Source organism: Wolffia australiana, chromosome 2 (genome assembly GCF_029677425.1).
Source record: "Wolffia australiana isolate 7733 chromosome 2, ASM2967742v1".
In the NCBI taxonomy this organism is placed as follows: Eukaryota; Viridiplantae; Streptophyta; class Magnoliopsida; order Alismatales; family Araceae; genus Wolffia; species Wolffia australiana.
The window spans coordinates 4,736,640-4,758,758 of NC_135836.1; the positions used below are offsets into that span (position 1 = coordinate 4,736,640).

At 43.0% G+C, this 22,119-nt stretch overlaps 2 protein-coding genes across 2 annotated transcripts; one reads left to right on the forward strand and one right to left on the reverse strand.

Moving 5' to 3' along the window:
- The first annotated feature begins 7,724 nt into the window (after window positions 1-7,724).
- LOC144716586 (auxin-responsive protein SAUR32-like) lies at window positions 7,725-8,496 on the forward strand. The gene has a single exon (XM_078591748.1). The coding sequence runs from the start codon at window positions 8,030-8,032 to the stop codon at window positions 8,396-8,398; it is 369 nt and encodes a 122-aa protein (XP_078447874.1). The 5' UTR covers window positions 7,725-8,029; the 3' UTR covers window positions 8,399-8,496.
- Window positions 8,497-19,410: 10,914 nt separating this feature from the next.
- Window positions 19,411-20,329, reverse strand: LOC144715762 (uncharacterized). The gene is made up of 2 exons (XM_078590741.1): window positions 19,736-20,329; window positions 19,411-19,647 (listed from the first exon to the last, which is right to left on the reverse strand). Exons 1-2 carry the CDS (start codon window positions 20,327-20,329, stop codon window positions 19,411-19,413), a joined length of 831 nt encoding a protein of 276 aa, XP_078446867.1.
- Window positions 20,330-22,119: the final 1,790 nt, after the last annotated feature.

Genomic DNA, 22,119 nt, shown 5'->3' on the forward strand with positions numbered 1-22,119 from the left:
AAAATAACAGGAAATTTGAGTCATGCTCCTATTATTCTAGGTAGACCATTCCTAGCTACGACAAAAGCCACAATGGATTGGGATAAGGGTGCTGTGGAACTCAAAGTAGGAGATGAAAAAATTGAACTATCTGTCTCAAAATTAATGAAATACCCAAAAGACACAAGCGAGGATGTTTGTTTTCTAGGGTTGATAGAAGAAGACAATTTTGATTTTGATTCGTGCTCTTATGATTTATTTTCTTGTGAATCTAATGAATGTTTGAATGAACAATCTTCCATGCCAACAAATATTTCATTACATTCTGAAATTGAGCTTAAGCCTTTACCTTCGTCATTCAAATATGCTTATTTAGGACCATGTAATTCTTTTCCCGTAATTATATCATTATTGTTATCATCTGAACAAGAATTAGAGATTTTAGGTGTTTTATCTACTAACAAATCTGCTATAGGATGGACAATTGATGATATTAAGGGCATTAGTCCAAACATTTGTGGGCATAGAATTTTCTTAGAAGAAAATTCTAAAGCAACGAGACAACCTCAAAGGCGACTCAACCCGCACGTGTTGGAGGTTGTTAAGAAAGAAATTATGAAATGGCTAAAAGCTGATTTCATTTATGCCATTTCAGATAGCCCATGGGTAAGTCCTATTCATGTAGTACCTAAGAAAACAGGAATAACAGTGACGAAGGATGAGAATGGTAATGAAGTTCAAACTCGAGTAGCTTCTAGTTGGAGAGTATGCATAGATTATAGGAAGATTAACTCCGTGACAAAGAAAGATCATTATCCATTACCATTCATTGATCAGATTCTTGAAAGACTTTCAGGTCAAAACTTTTATTATTTTCTAGATGGATATTCAGGATAGAACCAAATTGAAATTAACAAAAGTGATCAAGAGAAAACAACATTTACATGTCTAGTAGGTACTTTTGCATTTAAAAGGATGCCTTTTGGGTTATGCAATGCACCAGCTACTTTTCAAAGATGTATGACTGCTATGTTTTCCGATTTAGTAGGCGATTGCTTAGAAATTTTTATGGATGATTTTTCAGTCTTTGGTTCATCATTTGATAGTTGTCTATCTAATTTAACCAAGGTGTTGCAGATATGTGTACAGAACAATCTGGTTCTAAGTCGGGAGAAGTCCCACTTCATGGTGGAGGAGGGAATTGTCCTAGGGCACCATATCAGCAAGGATGGGCTAAGGGTGGACAGGGCCAAGGTCGAGGTTATCAAGAACCTCCTCTGCCCACAACCCTAAAGAAACTTAGGGGATTTCTAGGGCATGCTGGCTTCTATAGAAGATTTATTAAAGATTTTGCTAAAATTTCTAAACCCTTAACTAATTTACTTTCTTAAGATACATTGTTTGTTTTTGATGAAAATGCTAAAGCATCCTTCTTGCAGATTAAAGAGGCTTTAATTCAAGCACCAATTTTACAAGCTCCAGATTGGAGTAGGCCTTTTGAGATTATGTGTGACGCCTTTGACAGTGCAGTGGGAGCTATTTTAGGACAAAGAATTGACAAGAAGCCAGTTGCCATCTACTATGCAAGCAAAACATTAGGAGGAGCACATGTAAACTACTCAACAACCGAAAATGAATTGCTTGCTATTATTTTTGCCTCAGAGAAATTTTCTTCTTATTTGTTAGGTAGTAAAATAATTGTCTTTTTAGATCATGCAGCTTTAAAGTTTTTATTAAATAAAAAAGAAACCAAACCTAGATTAATACGGTGGATTTTACTTTTACAAGAATTTGATTTAGAAATAAAGGATAAACGTGGAATAGATAATACTGTTGTAGATCATCTTTCCAGATTATCTATAGAATTATCTATTCCTATCCGTGATGATTTCCCTGATGAATATATTTTAGAAATTCAAAGTAAAAAGCTTCCATGGTATGCTCATAGTGTAAATTTTCTTGTCACAGGATTAGTACCTAATGATTGGGATGTTAATGATAGAAAGAAGTTTTAAAAAGATATTAATTACTACTATTATGATGAACCTGAACTTTTTAAATTAGGTGTTGATCATGTGTTTAGAAGGTGTGTATCTGAGGAAGAACAATGGAGCATATTAGGTGCTTGCCATTCTTCTTTATGTGCTGGACATTATGCTCCAAAATTAACTGCATTTAAAGTTTTAAATTGTAGATTCTTTTGGCCAACCTTATTTTCAGATGCTTTTAAGTTCTGCTCTAGTTGTTTAAAATGTCAAGCCGTGGTAAATATCAAAAAGAATGATAGAATGCCACTACAGCCCATCATTGAAGTAGAAATATTTGACTTATGGGGGATTGATTTAATGGGACCATTCCCAAATTCAGATGGACATGAGTATATTTTGATGGGAGTTGATTATCTTTCCAAATGGGTTGAAGCAATCCCCACTAGGTCAAATGATCATAAAGTAGTGCTTAAATTTATTGAACAACATATATTTTGCAGGTTTGGTTGTCCTAGAGCAATTATTATCGATGGAGGAAGTCATTTCAACAATTCTCAATTCAGGACCATGCTTAAAAAATATGGGGTTCAACATAGAATTACTACCCCATATCATCCACAAGCCAATGGTCAAATTGAGAATTCAAATAGAGAGATTAAGAAGATTATTAAAAAGATTATTAGGCTTGATGGGAAAGATTGGTCAAGTAGGTTATATGATGCTTTTTGGGCATACAGAACTGCTTACAAAACACCCTTAGGCATGTCTCCTTATAGGGTTGTTTTCGGTAAAGCATGTCATCTTTCGGTGGAAATAGAACATAGAGCTTATTGGGCTCTTAAGAAACTTAATCTCTCTTTAGATGTCTCGATGCACAAAGTATTGAGATACTTATCATGTTGAGAAAATTGTTTCACCATGATGAGCAGGAATCACTATGATGATGACACCAACAATGATGCCTTAATACAAGTTGTTAAGTTGTCTTGACTTTACTTTATTCCATATAATTAATTTGAAAACTACATATCCAAACTATGAAATACAAAATGCTCATTGACTGATAAGAAACGAATTTTATATGACACAACTCCAGATTTAAAGTTAAGGCGCGAGTTTAAAAGGGGGAGAGGAGCGAAGAAGCGACTTTAGGCGTGACATTAGGTGCGTTTACGAGAGGGTGCTTAGGGGCATGCAAATGAGCAGAAGTGATGGAGCGGGAGAAAAAGAAGTCAAGAAGAACACTGAAAAAGAATAATTTAACATTCAGTTTACTAAATTGATCCGTACATATCCCTAAATGGTATTATACCAAACTGTCAATCAGGTTGATTCACGTCATGATTGTGTAAGTGGTCCTTAGACATGAGACACCACAGACGTCTTGTGGACGAACGGTTGGGGAATAATATCAATGAACACTTAGCTCATCCAATATAGAAATTAAGTGACTCTTAACTAAAACTGAACGTTAAATTATTCTTATCTTTTGATTTTTGAGTGTTCTTCTTGACTTCTTTTGCTCCCGCTCCATCGCTTCTGCTCATTCGCATGCTCCTAAGCGCCCTCTCGTAAACGCACCTAATGTCGCGCCTAAAGTCGCTTCTTTGCTCCGCTCCCCCTTTTAAACTCGCGCCTTAACTTTAAATCTGGAGTTGTGTCATATAACATTCATTTCTTATCATTCAATGAGCATCTTGTATTTCAGAAATCTGGAGTTGTACTTTGACTATGGCCAACGAGTCTCTAATCATAGGATTCTAAACAGTCTTAGTTCAGGTACATCAAGAACTCCACCAAGACGATTGAGTGGTCAAGATGGGATCGTCCACCCTCGGTATAAGAGGTGAAAACTCAAGGAAAATGATGCGATGAAGTCCTTCGCCAGGTAGTGAAGTAACGGAGAAGTGTTCTATGATGATTTCTGAATGCATCAGTACTAACTCGAATGACAGATTAGGGTTTGACATTTGACCATACCCAAAGTCGTCCAAGGAGCATCAAGTGGATGAGGGATTACACACACACGGTAACCGATGCTGATCAGTTTCCATTAGTGAGTCAATACACACTCCTTTGTATCTTCTAGAGCACGAGGTGTAGCTTGGCCCCCGACGTGTTGGAGACTCGACCTATTGATTGTGTTGAATCGATCCGATATTAATGGATCTATTGATGATATTGTTAATTAATTTGGAAGGCCAATCAAGGTTATTGGGCTGCTAGAGTTGTTAACTAGACTGCTACACGAAATGGTCTTTTTGGACGTCGGAAGATACACTTAAGTTTTGGGGGGTTTTTATGAAAAATACCCGCTTAGTATAAATAGGAGAAGGCCCTGAACAAAATTCATCTAGGCCAGAATTGTTCAGGGGGCCTTCCCCTTCTTCTCCACTCTCCCTACACCCCTCTCCATGCCCGATGTGATCGGAACTGCATAAGGACGACAGTGGAGGTAGAACAGGGCTCGTCAAGGAGAACAAGGAGATTCAACGTGCCGAGGATATGTCTAGCGGCTGCACATGTGAGCAGCTTGATTCGTCTCACTCTGAGATCCAGGAAATCACGGATGTAATCCGTGCAAAGTACATTGTTTCAACGGTTTTTTTGATGCCGTTCGATTAGCAAAAGTCTTCCACAACAGATTGTTTCGATTTGTTCATCCAGATCTAGGGCTCTAGAACCCAACACTTCCCTCATTCATCCTCTCACGGTGAGACCAAGTAACACAAGAAAAACACTTCAAAAATTATTACCTGGTTTGTCTTCTCTTGGGCGCCACTTCTTCTCTTATAAAGGGGGAGTCAAATGGGCCTTGGAAGGTCCAAAGGGGGGAGGAGAAATAGTCCATTAAGGGGCCTTGTATAATGGGCCCCTATTACAACTAAACAAAACAAAAATAAAAACATAAAAAGGACGGTTATGGAAGCATGATGGACACATCACAATACGAGGAAGATGATTAAACAAGACCGAAAAAATAAACACGACTAAACAAAGAGGGAAAAAATAAACCAAAATGCTACAAAGATATGAGCATAATTTCACCTGGGATATTCGAAACTGGGTGTCTTCATTGACGCCTTGGTGTGTCGGTCGGGCGGAACGCTAACCACTGGGCTGTCGATGACGAGAATGATGGAGCTGAAGACGTCTCCGAGGGAGCAAGCTGGTGCACTCCATCAGTAATCTTTACGATACTTCCTAACCTCAACTACATGTTTCATTTTCCTCAACTTTTTTCCACATGTTAAGCAATTAAAACATCCATGTGTTTCAACTTGGCCTGAGCAATCTTAACGAGTTACTACACATAGTTCCTCTTCTAGTTACCTTTCAGACTGTGATATACATATTTGTTCCTGCTTATATCCTTGTGTGATAGGGACTCCTTAACTTGCTTTGTTCGTTTTTCCTTGTCAAAGACATGGAACACCTTCCCATTGGTCATGCCAAATAAGGTGTCTCAGGATGTTACCTTCTAAAGGTTCACCTTTGATATTCTTAAGCAAGTTAGGTTCGAGTCATGAAGGAATTGAATGACGAGATCAACAATAAACTGAACGGAGAACGATTCTCCTAGTAGATCACTCTCTTGTCATTTCAATCATCTTCAGCATATGTTATCTGATTGAATTATTATTAGATTGTGATCCAATTCTGATCAGGTTTTATATATTACCCTTCTACTTTCTACGTGTGAGACAAAGGAATCAGGGATATTTTATGCCTTCTAAAATGATTTCTCATAGAGGGAAAAATTTCCCTGTGAAATATTTGAAGGCCAACTAGATCTACATGAAGTGACATATTGGTTTTCAAAATAAGTGGCACGTTGTAATCTGAGTTTACAGCTTCTAATAGTGTCGTATTCATGTTGCCCAGTTCCCCAAAGCGACTAGATCCATGCAAGTTGTCTTATTTGACGACATGGATTCAGTAAACTTCCGTCCCTAATATTTAAACCACTAGTCTTTATAGCCATATTCTCAATCCGTGTAAATGCTTTAAATAGTCCCATTAATATACTAAACTACCCCAAGTTTCTTTATCTTTGTTTTTACCAACACAATACCTCATCGTTTGATGATACATCTTTCGGATGTTTTCTTTTTTAATCAGTGGTGACAATCATCTAATCCTAAAAACATAACTATAGTTTTCCCAAAAAAAATACCATTGTAATCTCTCACTTGCAGTGGTTTATTCGGCCGAAGTCCCCTTATTAAAAGTTGAAAGATATGGCTTTAGATGAATGAATGAACAAAGAGGCCAGTGACTTGGAGAGAGAAAGAAACCACCTCTATGAATCTAAATGATTCTCCAGGATTAGCCAAACATAGAAACGCCCACAGGATAAAATTTCACGTCACTTCTTCTGCGAACCAGAATACGTTTGGACAAGCTTAATAAATGTCAGTTGACAACCACTCACTGCAATCCACAGCATCCTTGTCCTATCTCCCTTTCTCACCCAATTTCTGTCATGCTGGCTTAACAACAACTTTTTACCGCCGCAAGATTAGCATTACGAGTGGCAATTAAGCTGAAAATAGCTTCTCTGTCCAGCCAAAGCCTCGTAATCTAACAAGTCTATTCTTCAAAAAGAGTTGAGAGGAGGAGCTCTCATTTCTTAATAGATATTAGCTTGCCCACTGCTATCGCGTTTGCCAACTGTTGTAAGCAGCCTGTTAGCCTTCAACGTGGCGGCCAGCTGAAAAATACAAGGCGGCGAACCGTCTCCGCCAGGAAAGCGTGTCGGCCGACCGAGTCAGGTGGTCGTGTCGGCGTTAAGTTTAGACCAAAGTTGGAACTTTCTTGGAGTACATATTAAATGCGATGATGTATGAGATCATCAAAGAAACCCGTGCGAGTAGTCTCCTATTTTGACCCTGCATTTGCTTAATCATTAAACAATCTATCGGACTCCCCGTGGCTACGAGTTAACGGAAGCCACACCTACCATGACGATGGTGGGGGACCGCCATTTCGGACTTGGAAAACGGAAAGAGAGCCGGGAAGGGGAGAGAGGGAAAGAGAGAGAAATAGACAATGAGAGAGAGAGAGACAGCAAAAGAGAGAGAGAGAGAGGGAGAGAGAGAGAGAGAGGGAGAAGGGAAAGAAAGAGATAAAGAGAGGAAAGTTAGAGAGAAGAAGAAATAGAAAAGTAGAAAGGGAGGGAGAGGAAGAGAGGAAGAAATAGAGAAGTAGAGAAGGACAAAGAGAAAGATAGAGAAAGGGAGAAATAGAGAGGGAGAAAAGGAGAGAGAGAATATAGAAAGAGAAATCAAAAAGTAGAGAAGTAGAGAGGGAGAAAGAGATAGAGAGAGACTCAGAGAAATGGAGAAATAGAGAGTGAGAAAGGGAGAGAGACAAAGATAAAGAGAAATCGACAAATAGAGAAGTCGAGAGGGACAAAGAGAGAGAAATAGAGATAGAGAGAAATAGAGAAATAGAAGTGGGAGAAAAGGAGAGAGACAGATGGAAAAAGAAACCGAGAGATATAGAATTAAAGAGGGAGAGAGACTCAGACAGATGGACAGAGAGAAATGGAGAAACAGAGAGGGAGAAAAGGAGAGACAGAGATAGAGAAATCGAGGATAGGAGAGGGAGAATAATAAATACAGAAATAGAGACGGAGAAACAGAGAGAAAGAGAAAAATAAATATAGAAATAGAGAGACGGAGAAAGAGAACAAGAAACAGAGAGAGAGAGAGCCAATCCACCAATCCCACGCCGCAGCAGGGAGAGCCGTCGGCTTCACGCGCCGGAACATTTATCCGGACTCCCCCTTCATCTCTATCTCTTACGGGTCGCCTTGTCTTATCCCTCCTCTCTCTCTAACCTCATCTCTCATCCAACCAGGGCTATAAGTAGAGGCAAGGGGGCAAGGAGACTCCAATTTTCGCCCATCGCTTCATGATTCTCGTAGGAATTCGACAGCCATGTCCAACCTCTCCCTTCCCCTCTGCGACCTCTCTCTAACCCTCTTCAACTCCAACCCTTGGCCGTTCTCTCTCTAACCCTCAACCCCCTTCTCTTCAATTCCACACCTTCGCTCGATGGGGAGGCACCTTCTTCAACAGCTCCACGGCGGAGGCGGGAGCAAGAAGGAGAACCAGCACACTCATGCGAACGTCCGAAAGGGCTTTCTCGCTGTGATGGTGGGGCAAGAAGGGGAGGACCAGAGGCGCTTCGTCGTGCCCGTGGGGTATCTTAGCCATCCCCTCTTCGTTCAGCTTCTGAAAGAAGCCGAGGAGGTTTACGGGTTCGACCAGAAAGGCGCCATCGCGCTGCCGTGCAACGTGGAGGAGTTTCGCTACGTTCAGGGCCTCATCGAGAGGGAGTTCTCGCCGGCCACGGCTCATGGGCTCTCGCGTAGCCAGTCCCAATACAGTCACCATAACCTCGTTGCGTGTTTCCGCGCGTGAAGCAAACCCTAACCCTAACGTCTGGGTTTCTTTCTCTCTTGTTCGCCCTGAATGAAGGTCGCACCGTGGTACAATGGGTCCTTTTTGTTTCTTGATTATACCCGCCGACTCAGTCGAAATCCCGCGAAATTTTGTATTTTTCTCTTCGTTGCGTACTTGCGTGGGATGGAGATTGGAGGTAGGGGCGAATAGAAAAATGGAAGTACAGCGATGCAACCGTACCTTCGTTCAAAAGAAATCGCCCTTTCTGACTAGCGTGGGCTACCGCTGGACAATTTTCAATCTCTTTCTTTGGGTGAGGGAGATAAGATTGATCCATGACAATACATCTATCTATCTATCTCTCTCTCTCGCTTCGAATTGGCAGAGAACATTCCCTCCTGATGAGCGTGACGTACTACGAAAGTAACGCGCTTCAAATGCGCCTTAGTTGAAAAAAAATCGCCCTTTCTCACGAGCGTGGCCAACCTCTTGATAATTTTCTCACTTTCTTTGGGTTAGGGAGAGAAAATTGATCGATGACAAACCCATCATTACTGCTGTATACATTTATCTCTCTCTCTCTCTTTCTCTCTTTCTCTTCCTCTCTTCTTCTATTCCTCTCTCTCTCTCTCTCTCTTTCTCGCTACGAATTCGCGGAGAACATTCCTTCCTGATGATCGCGACTTATTATGATAATGTTTTTTACCTCTCTATGAGTTTTTCAAGTTTCTCTCTTTCGATATCTATCTCTCGAGCATTCTCAATCGCCCTCTCTCTATCTTTCCACCAAGTTGTGGTTGACAAACTGTGCTCCATCAGATTATATTACGGTCTTATGGACGTTGGGGGAATACGCCATGGCTGACATCATGGGAAGAGAGAAAATATTAAGAATAACAGGCATCTTCTTATAGAAAAACTCCACTTGGGTATTGTTTTTTCCAAAGAAAACAAAGTGGTCTTGTTCTTCATTGGGTGCGGGGCACCAGTTTTCTTTACTCACGTGGTTTTCAGAATTTAAATTTCCACAATCCAACCCATAATTGAATTTTATATCTGCCTATCGTAATCCGAAGGATTCTGTTTTAGAAGTTCAGTGGATTTGAATGCTCTGATGATGCCGTGGACCGAAAGCTTATGAAGAAAGACAGGAACTCCCCCATATTTGGGACAAACCCCTCACCAACTAAGCCTTTTTAATTTACATAATAGAGAGGTCAAATTCTAAGACAATAACCCTTTTGTTTATTAAAATTGTCTTGGATGGTTTTTGGCAGAGTATGCGTCTTAACAAATCCAACTTGTGATAAAATAAAGATTCATTTCTCTATTAATTTTTAGTTGAATGATTTTTTGGAAGTGATATCTCGGGGTATGCATGATATTAAGGAAGATGTGGGCCACATTTGCTTGGAGTCTTGAAGAATCTGGCCAATTTATTTATTAAAATTGACTTGGAGGTTTTTTGGTAGAGTATGCGTTTTAAAAAATCAAACTGGTAATAAAATAAAGATTTATAAATTTATTAATTTTAAGTTGAATGAATTATTGGAAATGGTATCTCAGGGTATGCAGCATATTAAGGAATATACGGAGAGAGAAAGAAAGAAATAGAGAGGGAGAGATAGAGAGAGAGAGAGAAAGAGAGCGATAGAGAGATAGATCGAGAGATAGAGAGAGATGGAGATCGAGCTAAAAATAGGGAGAGATATAAATAGAGATAAAGATAGAGTGATATATAGAGAGAAAGATAGATAGATAGATAAATACATAGAGAGATAGAGGTAGAGAGATAGATAGATACATAGAGAGATAGAGATAGAGAGAGAGAGAGAGAGAGAGAGAGAGAGAGAGAGAGAGAGAGAGAGAGAGAGAGAGAGAGAGAGAGAGAGAGAGAGAGAGAGAGAGAGAGAGAGAGAGAGAGAGAGAGAGAGAGAGAGAGAGAGAGAGAGAGAGAGAGAGAGAGAGAGAGAGAGAGAGAGAGAGAGAGAGAGAGAGAGAGAGAGAGAGTTCCTGTGGGTTCACGGCATCTAGCCTCGAGGAGTTTCTCTCAACTCACGTTCAAAAAACCATTCGACTTGATGTTAATAAAGAAGCAAATGTTTATTTTATTAGCGTCTCCTTCTCATGCCTCTCTACATGTCATTGTCTCTCATTAAATATCATCTCAGAATCAGGCGTGAGCAATCCCATGCTCTGCATGTTTCTCTTTTATAAAACAGTGGACGTCGTAGAATATAAGTGGTAAGTGGTGACAAGTGAAGACGTCAAATGTCATCGATGGACAAGGAAACAAAACATAGAGGGAGAAGGTGAGAGAGAAAGCGAAAATAGAGAGATATGAGATTGAGAGGTAGAGGATGGTGATAGAGAAAGCGAAAAGAGAGAGATATGAGATTGAGGGGGAGCGGGTGGTGAGAGTGAATGCGAAAGGAGAGAGATGGGAGATAGAGAGGGAGAGGGTGAGGCAGAAAACGAAAAGAGAGATAGGAGAGAGTGGGAGAGGGTGAGACAGAAAGCGACAAGCGAGAGATGGGAGATAGAGAGGGAGAGGGTGTGAGAGAGAGCGACAAGAGGGAGATAGGAGATAGAAAGCGAGAGGGTGAGAGAGAAAGCGACAGGACGGAGGTAGGAGATAAAGGGGAGAGGGTGGGAGAGAAAGCTAAGTAGAGAGATAGGAGATAGAGATGAGAGGGTGACAGAGAAAGCGAAAAGCTAGAGATACAAGATAGACAGGGAGAGGGTGGGAGAGGAAGCGAAAATAGTTAGCTAGGAGATAGAGAGGGAGAATGTGAGAGAGAAAGCGAAATTAGAGAGATAAAAGACAGAGAGGGAGAAGATGAGAGAGAAGGAAAATAGAGGGATAGGAGATACTGATGGAGAGGGTGAGAGAGCGAGAAACAGAGTGAAAAGAGAGAGATAGGAGATAGAGAGGAATAGGGTGGTGAGAGACAAAGCGAAAAGAGAGAGATAGGAGAAAGCGAGGGAGAGGGTGAGAGAGCAAGAGACAGCGCGAAAAGAGAGAGATAGGAGATATACAGGAAGAGGTTGGTGTGAGACAAAGCGAAAATAGTGAGATAAGAGAGAGAGCGAGACAGAGCATGAGGTACAAACAAAAAGAGAGCGCCTCGAGTGATTTATTTAAATGAAGATAGAGGTGAGGAAGAAAGATACAGTGGGAAATGGATAAAAAGAGAGAAATTGAGAGATAAGAAAGAGACAGAAAAATTGAGTTATACATCAGAAAACAAAAACGAGACCCCTTGCTTTTTCTATGTCAAAGTACAAACATGTACAAGTCTCACTTCATGAAGACATCTAACCGACCAAGATAAACACATCCTAGAAAATTGTTGGAAGCCAATAAAAAGGTACTGTTACTACCATTAGTCAACATTACAAACATATACTAAATGTTGACCTCTCAATCCCAGCTGATCTCTGGACTAATCAAATATTCCTTGACCTAATGCCTTGGTGAATCCATTTGGAACCCTGATCATGAATTGAGGCACGTTGCATGCCTATCATGCATTGACCTGATCTCGAATATAGCGAGATTGATCTCTACATGATTTGGTCTATGATCATAAACATGACTCTTGGTCATATCAATTGTTGACATGTTATTGCACAACTTCTGGGTCCTGCAACACTCAACGATCCACTAGAAGGTTCATACAACATAACTGATTTTGGGTTCTGGTGATTTTCTAAGATTGAATGCGTGCGAACATTTTTCTGAATAGTGGAAGTTGAAATCAACTCCAAATGAATTGATCGCTAAAAAAAAAATCAAACATTGTGTACCTTGTGGGGAACTTGTTCCACCCTTGAGTAACTCCCTTGGAGACTTTTATGAAGCCATTCATTTGTCTGGACTATAGAAGTATCCACCCAATCTAGGTGCTCTAAGATCTTCTCACCATAAAGGCACTCTTTTTGGTTGAAGGAGAAAATGAGAAAGAAGAAGGGGGTAAAGGGCACCTAGATCTAGATGGCTTGGGTGCCTAAATGGTGTCTCCTATTTCTACTTGTATTTTTTCATAAGAATCCCTTTATATCAGCTGATGGCCCTATAATATTATGTGTGCTACCATCTAGGCCAATGTATCATTATAGTTAAGAACTTTAGTGCTCCCGTAACAATTATTAACAACCTTATTGATTAACTATATCAACTAATAGATTAATTAACTAAGGATCTATGTAACCCAATCGATGTGTTAAGTTCCCATCTTGTGCGGTGCCAAGCTACACCTTGTGATCTAAAAGATAAATACTACCAAATGAACCCTCTCATGGAACCTCTATTGTCATCAGTCACCGGGCATGTATAATCATTCGTTCACTTGAGACTTCCAAATGACTTTGGGTATGGTTAATCAATATCCTCACTACTCTAGCCAAGGATTAGCTGCATAATCTTATTTGAGTCAATATCCTCCCATACTAGGGATGGACGATTCAATCACCTGAATCACCGCTGTGTACTTCTAACTATATCTGAGCTGAATTATTGGAATTTCATGGTTATAGCCTCGTAACCCATATTCAAAGTATAGGCATCCACCTCAAACATTTCCTTGATATCTCAAGTCAATGCGTCACTTATACAATGATCGCATGACTAAACTAATTAAGGTATAGGTATAATACAATTTAGGGATTCATGTAGATCAATTTAGTGAATTCTTTCATCAAAGAGCACCTATTGTTTGTCAGTCATGACTCCACACTAATGGCCATAGTATCACCATACTTATCATAACTAGGATCAGATAGGGCTATTCTATTTGGATAATTCAATTTTCATCTCAAATATCCATCAAATAGGAATATTTAAAATAAATAATTAAAGACTAGTAATCACTTTGATATGATCTCATCACAGTTCACTAGGTCATAACATATAATCACGGACTTCATTACAAACATCATATGGGAATAATAATGAATAGGTATTTCTCTCAATGAACTTACGTAAACATAGTGGTATCATTACCTTAGCGACCATAACATATACATCAGAAGTATGAACAATAATGGAATTTTAGAAAAAAAAACACAACACATCAATAATTGAATAGCCTTATACAAAGTCAAATATACTTCCCTTTAGTTGCATGAATGATTCATCTGAAGCTTCATAAGTGCAAACCTCTAGATGTATTTATGCAATCCTCCACACATTAAAACCCCTCACCTTCTTATTGATAAGCTCCACAAGATATCCTTGAAAAGATTTTCCCATTATAATCTCTCAAAGCAGTAGAGGGTGTTGAAGAAAAAATTTATGGGAGACACCTAAAGGAAACTAACCACAATGTTTCTTTTATCTCTTATTTTGAATAACCCATCTTCCAGTTTTGTTAATGAATCCCTTAGTCCAACAACTCTTTATTGGATAACCTATTAATGACCCACATTTGATGTACAGATATTTCCCCTCGATGCATAGAGCCCAACCTCATAAGGTGCTCAATTAGATCTTGTGATCCAAAAGGTAAGAAATAGTTCATTAACTCTTTCATGGAACCTGTCTATCATTAGTTTCTATGTGTGTAACATGTTTCCTGATCCACATGAAACTCATGGAATGACTTAGGTTATGGTCAACTATCAAACCATATTAGACAATCCCAATTAGACAAATGAACCAGAAAATTACTGAAATCCCATATATACCGCTCAATCATGTTCGTATACATTGCTGCTTTTGATCTAAGACTATTTGGATTTGTATGATAAGGGGCTCAAATTTCATAATCAAAATACAACTTTCCATCATCAAGATGTACATGGTATCATGTGTCAAAAGATATTTTACACAACCATGACATAAAATTGTCCTGGCTTAAAATTAGGCATAAATCCATCTAGGAATTCATACATACTTTTTAAGCAAACTCCTTTTCTAAATAGTTTCTCTCCACAAATGGTTATGAGATCACCATTCCGTTGGGTTCTAGAGGCCTTGATATGGATGAAGACGAGGATTCCACGTAGCAAAGATTTCTAACGAAATCTAATGGCATCGACAAAACCATTGAACAAAGTACATGTGTGCGGATAGCATCCGTGATTTCTTGGGTCCCAAAGCGAGACGAGACGAGCTACTGAAGCATGTAGCCTCTAGAAATATCCATGCGATTCTTGGAAAATCGGATATCCTCCTTCTCGGTGGCCAGCCCCATTCAAGCTCTGTTTCCATAGTTACGTCGTCCCGATCACATTGAGAATGGAGAGGAGTCATGGGGAGAAAGAGAGAAGAAGGGGAAGGCCCCTAAAAAATTCTTGCCTGGGTGAATTTCGTTTAGGGCCTTCCCATAATTATACTAAGTGTGCATTTTTCATAAAAAACTAAAACTTAATTATATCTTCTAATGTCCAGAAGACCAATTGCGTGTGACCCTCTAAGCCCATGTATCAGTCTAGTTAACGACTCAAGTGGCCCACCAAATTAATTAACTATATTATCATATAGATCAATTAACCTGGGATTGATTTCACCCAATCGATATATCCAGTCTCCGACACGTGGGGTGCCAACCTACACCTCATGCTCCAAAAGATACAACAGAGTGTGTATCAACACACTCATGGAACATGTTTATCATCAGTTATTGTGTATGTATAGGCCCTCATCTGATTGACACTCCTAGGACAACTTAGGGTATGATCAACTATCAAAACCGAATCAGTCATCTGAGTTAGTACTAATGCATTTGGAAATTATCGAAGAACTCTTCTCCGATATTTCACTACCTTGGCCAAGGATTTCACAACATCATATTCCTTGATCTGTCACCTGTTATACCGATGGTGGATGATCCCAATTGGACCACTCAATCATCTTCGTAAATTTCTTGATGCACCTGAACTAAGGCTATTTAGAATCCCATGATTAGGGACATGTTGGTCATAGTCAAAGTACAATTATCTGTCCACAATATGTCTTTGGTGTCTCAAGTCTAAGGACCACTTAGACAACCGTGACATGAATCAACCTGATTGATAATTCGGTATAATACCACACAGAGATTAGTATTGATCAATTCAACGAACTCTTTCAACTAAAGAGCACCCACTATCTATGCTTAGTGTCTGCACATTAATGGTTACGGGACTGGCCATATGAGTGCGGCTAGATAGTGTTATTCTGTTTGGATACTTCGATGTCCTTCTCAAGTATCCTTTGAATAGGAATATTTAGAACACATGCTTAAACACTCGTGATCTCTGTATTATGATTTCATCAGAATGATGTATATTATGTGGCCGTCAAGCTAATCATACTACCATATTTATTTAAGTGCATTGAATAAAATATTTATATTCATTATTATTTCGTGTAATGTTTATAATGAAGCCCATGAATACGTGCAATGACTTAGTGAATTATGATGAGGTCATAATACAGTGATCACTTGTCATTAAACATGTATTCCAAATATTCCTATTCGATGGATAGTTGAGAGGGACATCAAATTATCTGGATACAATAGCACTAGATGATCCTACTTATACGATACGTATAGCTGACAATGTGGGTATTAGTGTGGCGACACTAAGTACATATAGAGGGTGTCCTTTGGAGAAAGAGTTCACTAAATTGATTTGTACGAATCCCTGAGTGGTATTATACCATGTGAGATGGCGAGAGAGAGAAAGCCGAGAACCCTAATTTTCCATACGGGCAGAGAGAGAGAGAAAGAGGGATACATAAGAGAGAGAGAGAGAGAGAGAGAGAGAGAGAGAGAGAGAGAGAGAGAGAGAGACCCAATAACGTGGCCCAATAACACTCCCCCTCAAGCTGGAGCGTGGAGATCAAACATGCCCAGCTTGGATCCCACAGTTTCATATGCCGGTCCAGGTAGGGCCTTGGTGAAGATATCTGCCAACTGATGCGCAGAGGCAACATGTGGGGTACATATAGTACCAGTCATAATGTACTGTCGAAGAAAGTGACAGTCAATCTCAATGTGCTTTGTCCGCATATGGAACGTCGCATTACTGGCAATGAAGGTGGCAGCCATGTTGTCACAATACATCTTCATTGGTTCGTCAGGCGGAAAACCCAGCTCAGTGAGAAATGAACGCAGCCACAACATCTCTGCCGTGGTATCCGCCATGGCTCTATACTCGGCTTCTGCACTAGAACGTGACACAATGGATTGTTTCTGGGATCGCCAGGTAACCAGGTTCCCTCCAACATAGGTGGCATATCCACCATGAGACTTCCTGTCCTCCTTGTCACCCGCGAATCCAGAGTATGAGTAGGCCTCTATGCGCAAATGACCCTGTCGTCGATACAATAGACCCTTCCCCGGAGCTCTCTTGATATACGCCAGAATCCTGTAGACTCCCTCGAGATGGATGGACCGGGGGGCCTGCATGAACTGGCTTAACACACTAACCGCATAGGAGATGTCCTCACAAGGAGTTGAGGAAAATCAGCTTCCCCACAAGCCGACGATAGAGTCCTGCATCCTCTAGAAGAGCCGTGGCATTGTCCCACCAATCAACATTCATATCCATAGGCGAAGAGACGGCTTGCACCCCAACATCCCGTCTCCTCGAGTAGATCGAATACTTCCGTTGGCAGATAGCCATCTGCCCCGACGATAAGCAATCTCAAGGCCAAGGAAGTACCTGGGTGGAGAGAGATCTCGTGTCACGAAGTGCTGAGACAGATACGCCTTGGTTGCAGCAACCTCAGCTTCATAACTGCGGTGATAATAATATCATCGACATAGACAGCCAGCACGACACATCCATGAGGGTGCGCTTCCGCCTCGGTAGGATCAGAGACAGTGGATATGAAGCCATAGGAGAAAAGAAGCTGGGAGAACTTGTGAAACCATGCTCGAGGACTTTGCTTCAAGCCATAAATTGCCTTCTTGAGGAGGCACACTGACTCCCGAGCAACATACCTGTGAGGTTGCTCCATATACACCAGGTCTCTCAGAAGAAAGGCATTGGAGACGTCGAGCTGATGGAGAGACCAAGACTGATCCAGAGCAAGAGAGAAGATAATGCGGATAGAACTGAGGCGGGCCACAGACGAAAACGTCTCATGATAGTCAGGACCGTAGGCCGGAGAGAACCCGCGAGGCACGGGTCGTGCCGTGTGGCGGGCGATGGAGCCATCCGGATTGTACTTGAGGGAGTACACCCACTTGTAGGAGACAACATTGACATCAGTAGGGACGAGGAACCAACGTCCAAGTCTCCGCTGGATGAAAGCAGCATATTCCGCATCCATAGCCGCCTTCCACGCCGGAACCTGCAAAGCCTCAACGTACGACTGGGGGATCGACTCAGGGAGAACCGCAAGGGCAAAGGACTGGTAGGGGGGAGAGAGGCGGGCCGGTGAGACATGATTGGCAATGGGATGCTGCGAAGGGCAATATGGATATCAAGATCAGAGGGCGGACAGGGAGGAGGGAGTGAGGGTGGCGACAGGAGGTGGGAGAGCGACTGAGGGGAGGAAGGCAGCGGAGAGGATGGTAATGGGTCTGAAGATAAGGGGAAAGGGAGTGATGCTGGATTAGAGATTGCATCGGGTAGGGGTGCGGATAGAAGAGGATCGGGAGGAACCGGGAGACAAGGGTGTGGTCGGGAAGGCGGCGGAGACGAGGGTGTCTCCATCCGAGAGTAGGGGCAAAGTAAGGTACAGCCTCATGAAAGGTCACATCAGCCGAGGTGATATAGTGGTGGCGATCAGGAAAGTACACGCGATAGCCCTTCGAGTCCGAGAGTAGCGAACACCTTTTCGCGAGGAGCCAGCTTGGAAATTCCCGGTGTGTGATCGTGAACAAAAGCCGTGCAGCCAAACACCCGTGGGGGTAGTGAGAAGAGATCAACCTCTGGGATCAGTTGCTGAATGGGAATAGCACCCCCAAGGGCAGCGGAAGGAAGTCTATTCACCAAGTAAGTGGCAAGACGCATCAGACCATAAATGGGGCACCTTCATAGCGAGTAACGGACCATGTCTAGGAGATGTCGATGCTTCCGTTCGGCAACTCCATTCTGTTGTGAGGTGTAGGGGCATGTGGTCTGATGAACAATGCCATGGGCTAGGCAGAGGTCCTCAATCGCTTTCTGAGTGAATTCAAGCGCGTTGTCCGTGCGGAGGACTTCCACCTTCGTGTCATAGGTAAGGATCTCAGTGAGAAAGTGCTGGACACATGGAAGAACCTCCTTCCGACTCTTAAGGATGTATGTCCAACTCGCCTGTATAATCATCCACAAACACAATGTAGTACTCGAGGAAGGGTGTGGTGCGGGGCCCCAAACATCACAATGGACTAAATCAAACGAGCGATGAGAGGGTGGTCCCGTCTTGAAGTGGGAATGAAGAGCGATGGTGCTTCCTAGTTCACATGACTCATGAAAATCAGAGAGTGTTAACCATGGCAAGGTTTCCTGAAGTTTTCCAAAACTCGGATGCCCCCGCGGTGCCACAAAAAGAGTCATTAAGAGAGTTGGATGAAGCAGAAAGGGCAAAGAGGGCTTGAAGTCAAGGCGGAGAGTCAGCCACGAGCTCGTAGATGCCACGTCCATTCTCACGGCCCAGTCCAATCCTCCTGCCGAAGTGAGATCCTGGAAGACGCAGTGATGAGGAAAGAAGAAGACACCACAGTGGAGCGCCGTAGTGATTGCACTGATGGACAACAAGTTCGTAGGGAAGCCAGGGATATACAGGACATTCTGCAAGGGAAGGGAAGATGTGGCATAGGACCGGCCAGATCCTAGGACGGGACAGGATCGACCATCAGCAATATGGACATCAGGGATGGTGGTTTCGGGACAATAGGAGGTGAGGATAGACTGGGAACCGGTCATATGGGAGGAGCCCCCTAAGGCAAGCACCCAAGAAGTATGTAAAGGAGCAGGGATGAATGGCGTACCTGGAGAAGATCCACATAACCCGGCAAAGCTGGCGGAGGGTGCAGGAGGCGGAGGATGGAGATAGGGCGCGTGAGGCCTGAATATAAGCCAGCTCCGATGGAGATAGTGCGAGTTCAGCGGATAGAGTGGTCGAGAAGATCCGCCAGAGCTAGATGAGATCGATGTGGGAGCAGCCTCGTGCGCGCCAGAGCCCCAGGTTTCCCAAACTCCTTCCAGCACTTCTCAGCAAGATGGGAAGTCTTCCAGTACTTGCAGGATGGATAAGTGTTACGCCGGCCGCGTTGCTCCCCTCCCAGATCCCCTGGGAGCTCCTCCTGATGCCATGAGTGCCGAAGCCTCACCAGGTTGCCCTGTCAGGGAAGGGGGCAGACTGTCCTGCACTCGAAGCGCTGCGGCAAAGATCTCCTCCGTGGGCAGAACACGAGGTCCTCCAAGTACCTGTCCTCTGATCATATCAGCCAGCTCCGGACGTAATCCACTCAGAAAAGCTCCAGCTCGGAGTTCGTTGCGGTATCGGTTCAACGCATCAATGTCCAGAACCAAGGGCTGATAAACATCGAGGTTAGTGAAGATGGCCTCGAATGCCCCATAGTAGCTCTGCAGGGTCCGGGTCACCTGGCGACACGCGAACAACTCCTCGTACAGACGAACCGTCCTGCTCACGTTGCTCTTGTTGGCGTACATCGTCTCAACGAGCCACAATGCACGCAGGACGGTCATGCTCAACGGCTCCATGATCTGAGTCGCCACACTCGAAATGAGCCAAGAGCATACCGCGGACTCCAATCTGCTCCATTCCGAAAATTCTGGATCCGAGTCCTTAGGAGGGGGATCGGTCAGGTGATGCCGAAGACTGTGAGCATTGAGGAACTCTAGAAAGGCACCCCTCCAAGGTCCATAGTTGGATCCATCGAACACGTACGCCGGCTTGGTGAGGGCAGTCACAATGGAGTGTTTTCCCGGTTGAGACGACGACCCCTGCAGAGACTGAGTGGCGACGGATGAGGATGAGATGGCCGGCGATTCTGCCATGGCGGCACGAAAGCAGACCGTCGGCGGCAAGGCTCTCCGACGGCAGGGGCTCACCGGCGGCAGGGGACTCACCGGCGGCAGGAAGGCGAGCTGGCGGCACGAAAGCAGACCGTCGGCGGCAAGGCTCTCCGGCGGCAGGAAGGCGAGCCGGCGGTAGGGGACTCACCGGCGGCAGGAGGGCGAGCCGGTGGCAGGGGGCTCACTGGCGGCAGGAAGACGAGCCGGCGGCAGGCAGACCGTTGGCAGGAGCAAGGACGGCGGCAGAGCTCACCGGCAGCAGCAAGGACGGCGGCAGGGCTTGCCGCCGCAGGGCACCGGCGGTGAGGGTAGGGCACGGTGAGGTAGGGCACGGCAGGGGGCTATGAGAGGCACGGCAGGGGCAGGGCACGGTAGAGGCAGCGGGTGGGGCAGGGCTCGCCGGCGGCAAGAGGGACGACGGCAGGGGCAGGGCACGGCAAAGGCAGCGGCAGGGTGATCTCTCTCTCAACCCTGCTCTGATACCATGTGAGATGGCGAGAGAGAGAAAGCCGAGAACCCTAATTTTCCATACGGGCAGAGAGAGAGAGAAAGAGGGATACATAAGAGAGAGAGAGAGAGAGAGAGAGAGAGAGAGAGAGAGAGAGAGAGAGACCCAATAACGTGGCCCAATAACATACCAAAATGTCAATCTAGTTGATTCATGTCACAATTGTATAAGTGAGCCAGTGAACTAAGACACTAAGGACATTTCGTGAATGGACGGCTACATTTTTATTACAATTATGAGCCTCTAGTCAAGGGATTCAAAAAAGTTATAGATCGGATGTAGTCAAAAGCTTACGGAGATGATTGAGTGGTCAAGATGGGATCATCCGCCCTCGGTATAAGAAGAGATTGACTCGAGGAAGAGGATGCAGAAAACTCCTGGCCAGAGTAGTGAGGATATTATAGAAGGCGTTCTCCAATGAACTCCTTTACGCATCAGTACTAATCGAATGACAGATTAGGGCTTGACGATAAAGCATACCTTAAGTCATTCGGGAGTCTCGCGCGGATGATGGATCATACACATGTGGTAACCATTAATGGTAAAAGTTCCATAGGAGAGTTCAATACTACTCGGTATCTTCTAGAGAACGAGGTATAGCTTGGCGCCCTACGGGTTGGAAACTTAACCTGACGATTGGGCTAAATAGATCCTTATTTAATAAATCTATATATTGATATAGTTAATTAATACGGTAGGTCAATAATTATTATTGGGACGATAAAGTTATTAATTAGAACGATAAATGGGCCTAGAGGGTCACACGCATAAGGTTATAAGGGCATTGGCGGATATATTTTACTTTTAGGGTTTTTGAAAAAAACCTTTAGTAAAATATAAAGATGCAAAGGACTCTCATTTCAAGCACCCATGCAAGCTAGATTTGAGAGCCCTTCCCTTTCTTCACTCTCTTCTTTACTCATCCAAGGAGAGTGTCTTCATGGTGAGAAGATCTTCTAGATTTTCAAGAGTTGAAGAAGAAGACGTGGAGATCCAAGCATTGAGTGATCGTGTGGATACTTTTAGAGACTGGATGCATGAATGGAAACAAAACAGCATTAGAGCGGCAAAGTCAAGGGTTGAACAAGTTCCCCAAAAGGTACATTCGATGTTTTATTTTAATGATTGATTATGAATCGATCAGCATGCTTCTGCATCCATCGAAACATGTTTTCCATGGACAAACCAAGGCACCAAACCCAACATAGAACTCACTAATTTTGATCATGTATTAATGGACTTCATTATAAGCACCGCATGCACA

Excerpts from the sequence above, each read along its gene's own strand:
- LOC144715762 (XM_078590741.1), bottom strand. The coding sequence starts at position 20,329 with ATGGCAGAATCGCCGGCCATCTCATCCTCATCCGTCGCCACTCAGTCT. Across the intron at positions 19,648-19,735 it reads CTGATATGATCAGAGGACAG|GGCAACCTGGTGAGGCTTCG; the intron begins GTACTTGGAGGA and ends CTTCCCTGACAG.
- LOC144716586 (XM_078591748.1), top strand. The coding sequence starts at position 8,030 with ATGGGGAGGCACCTTCTTCAACAGCTCCACGGCGGAGGCGGGAGCAAG.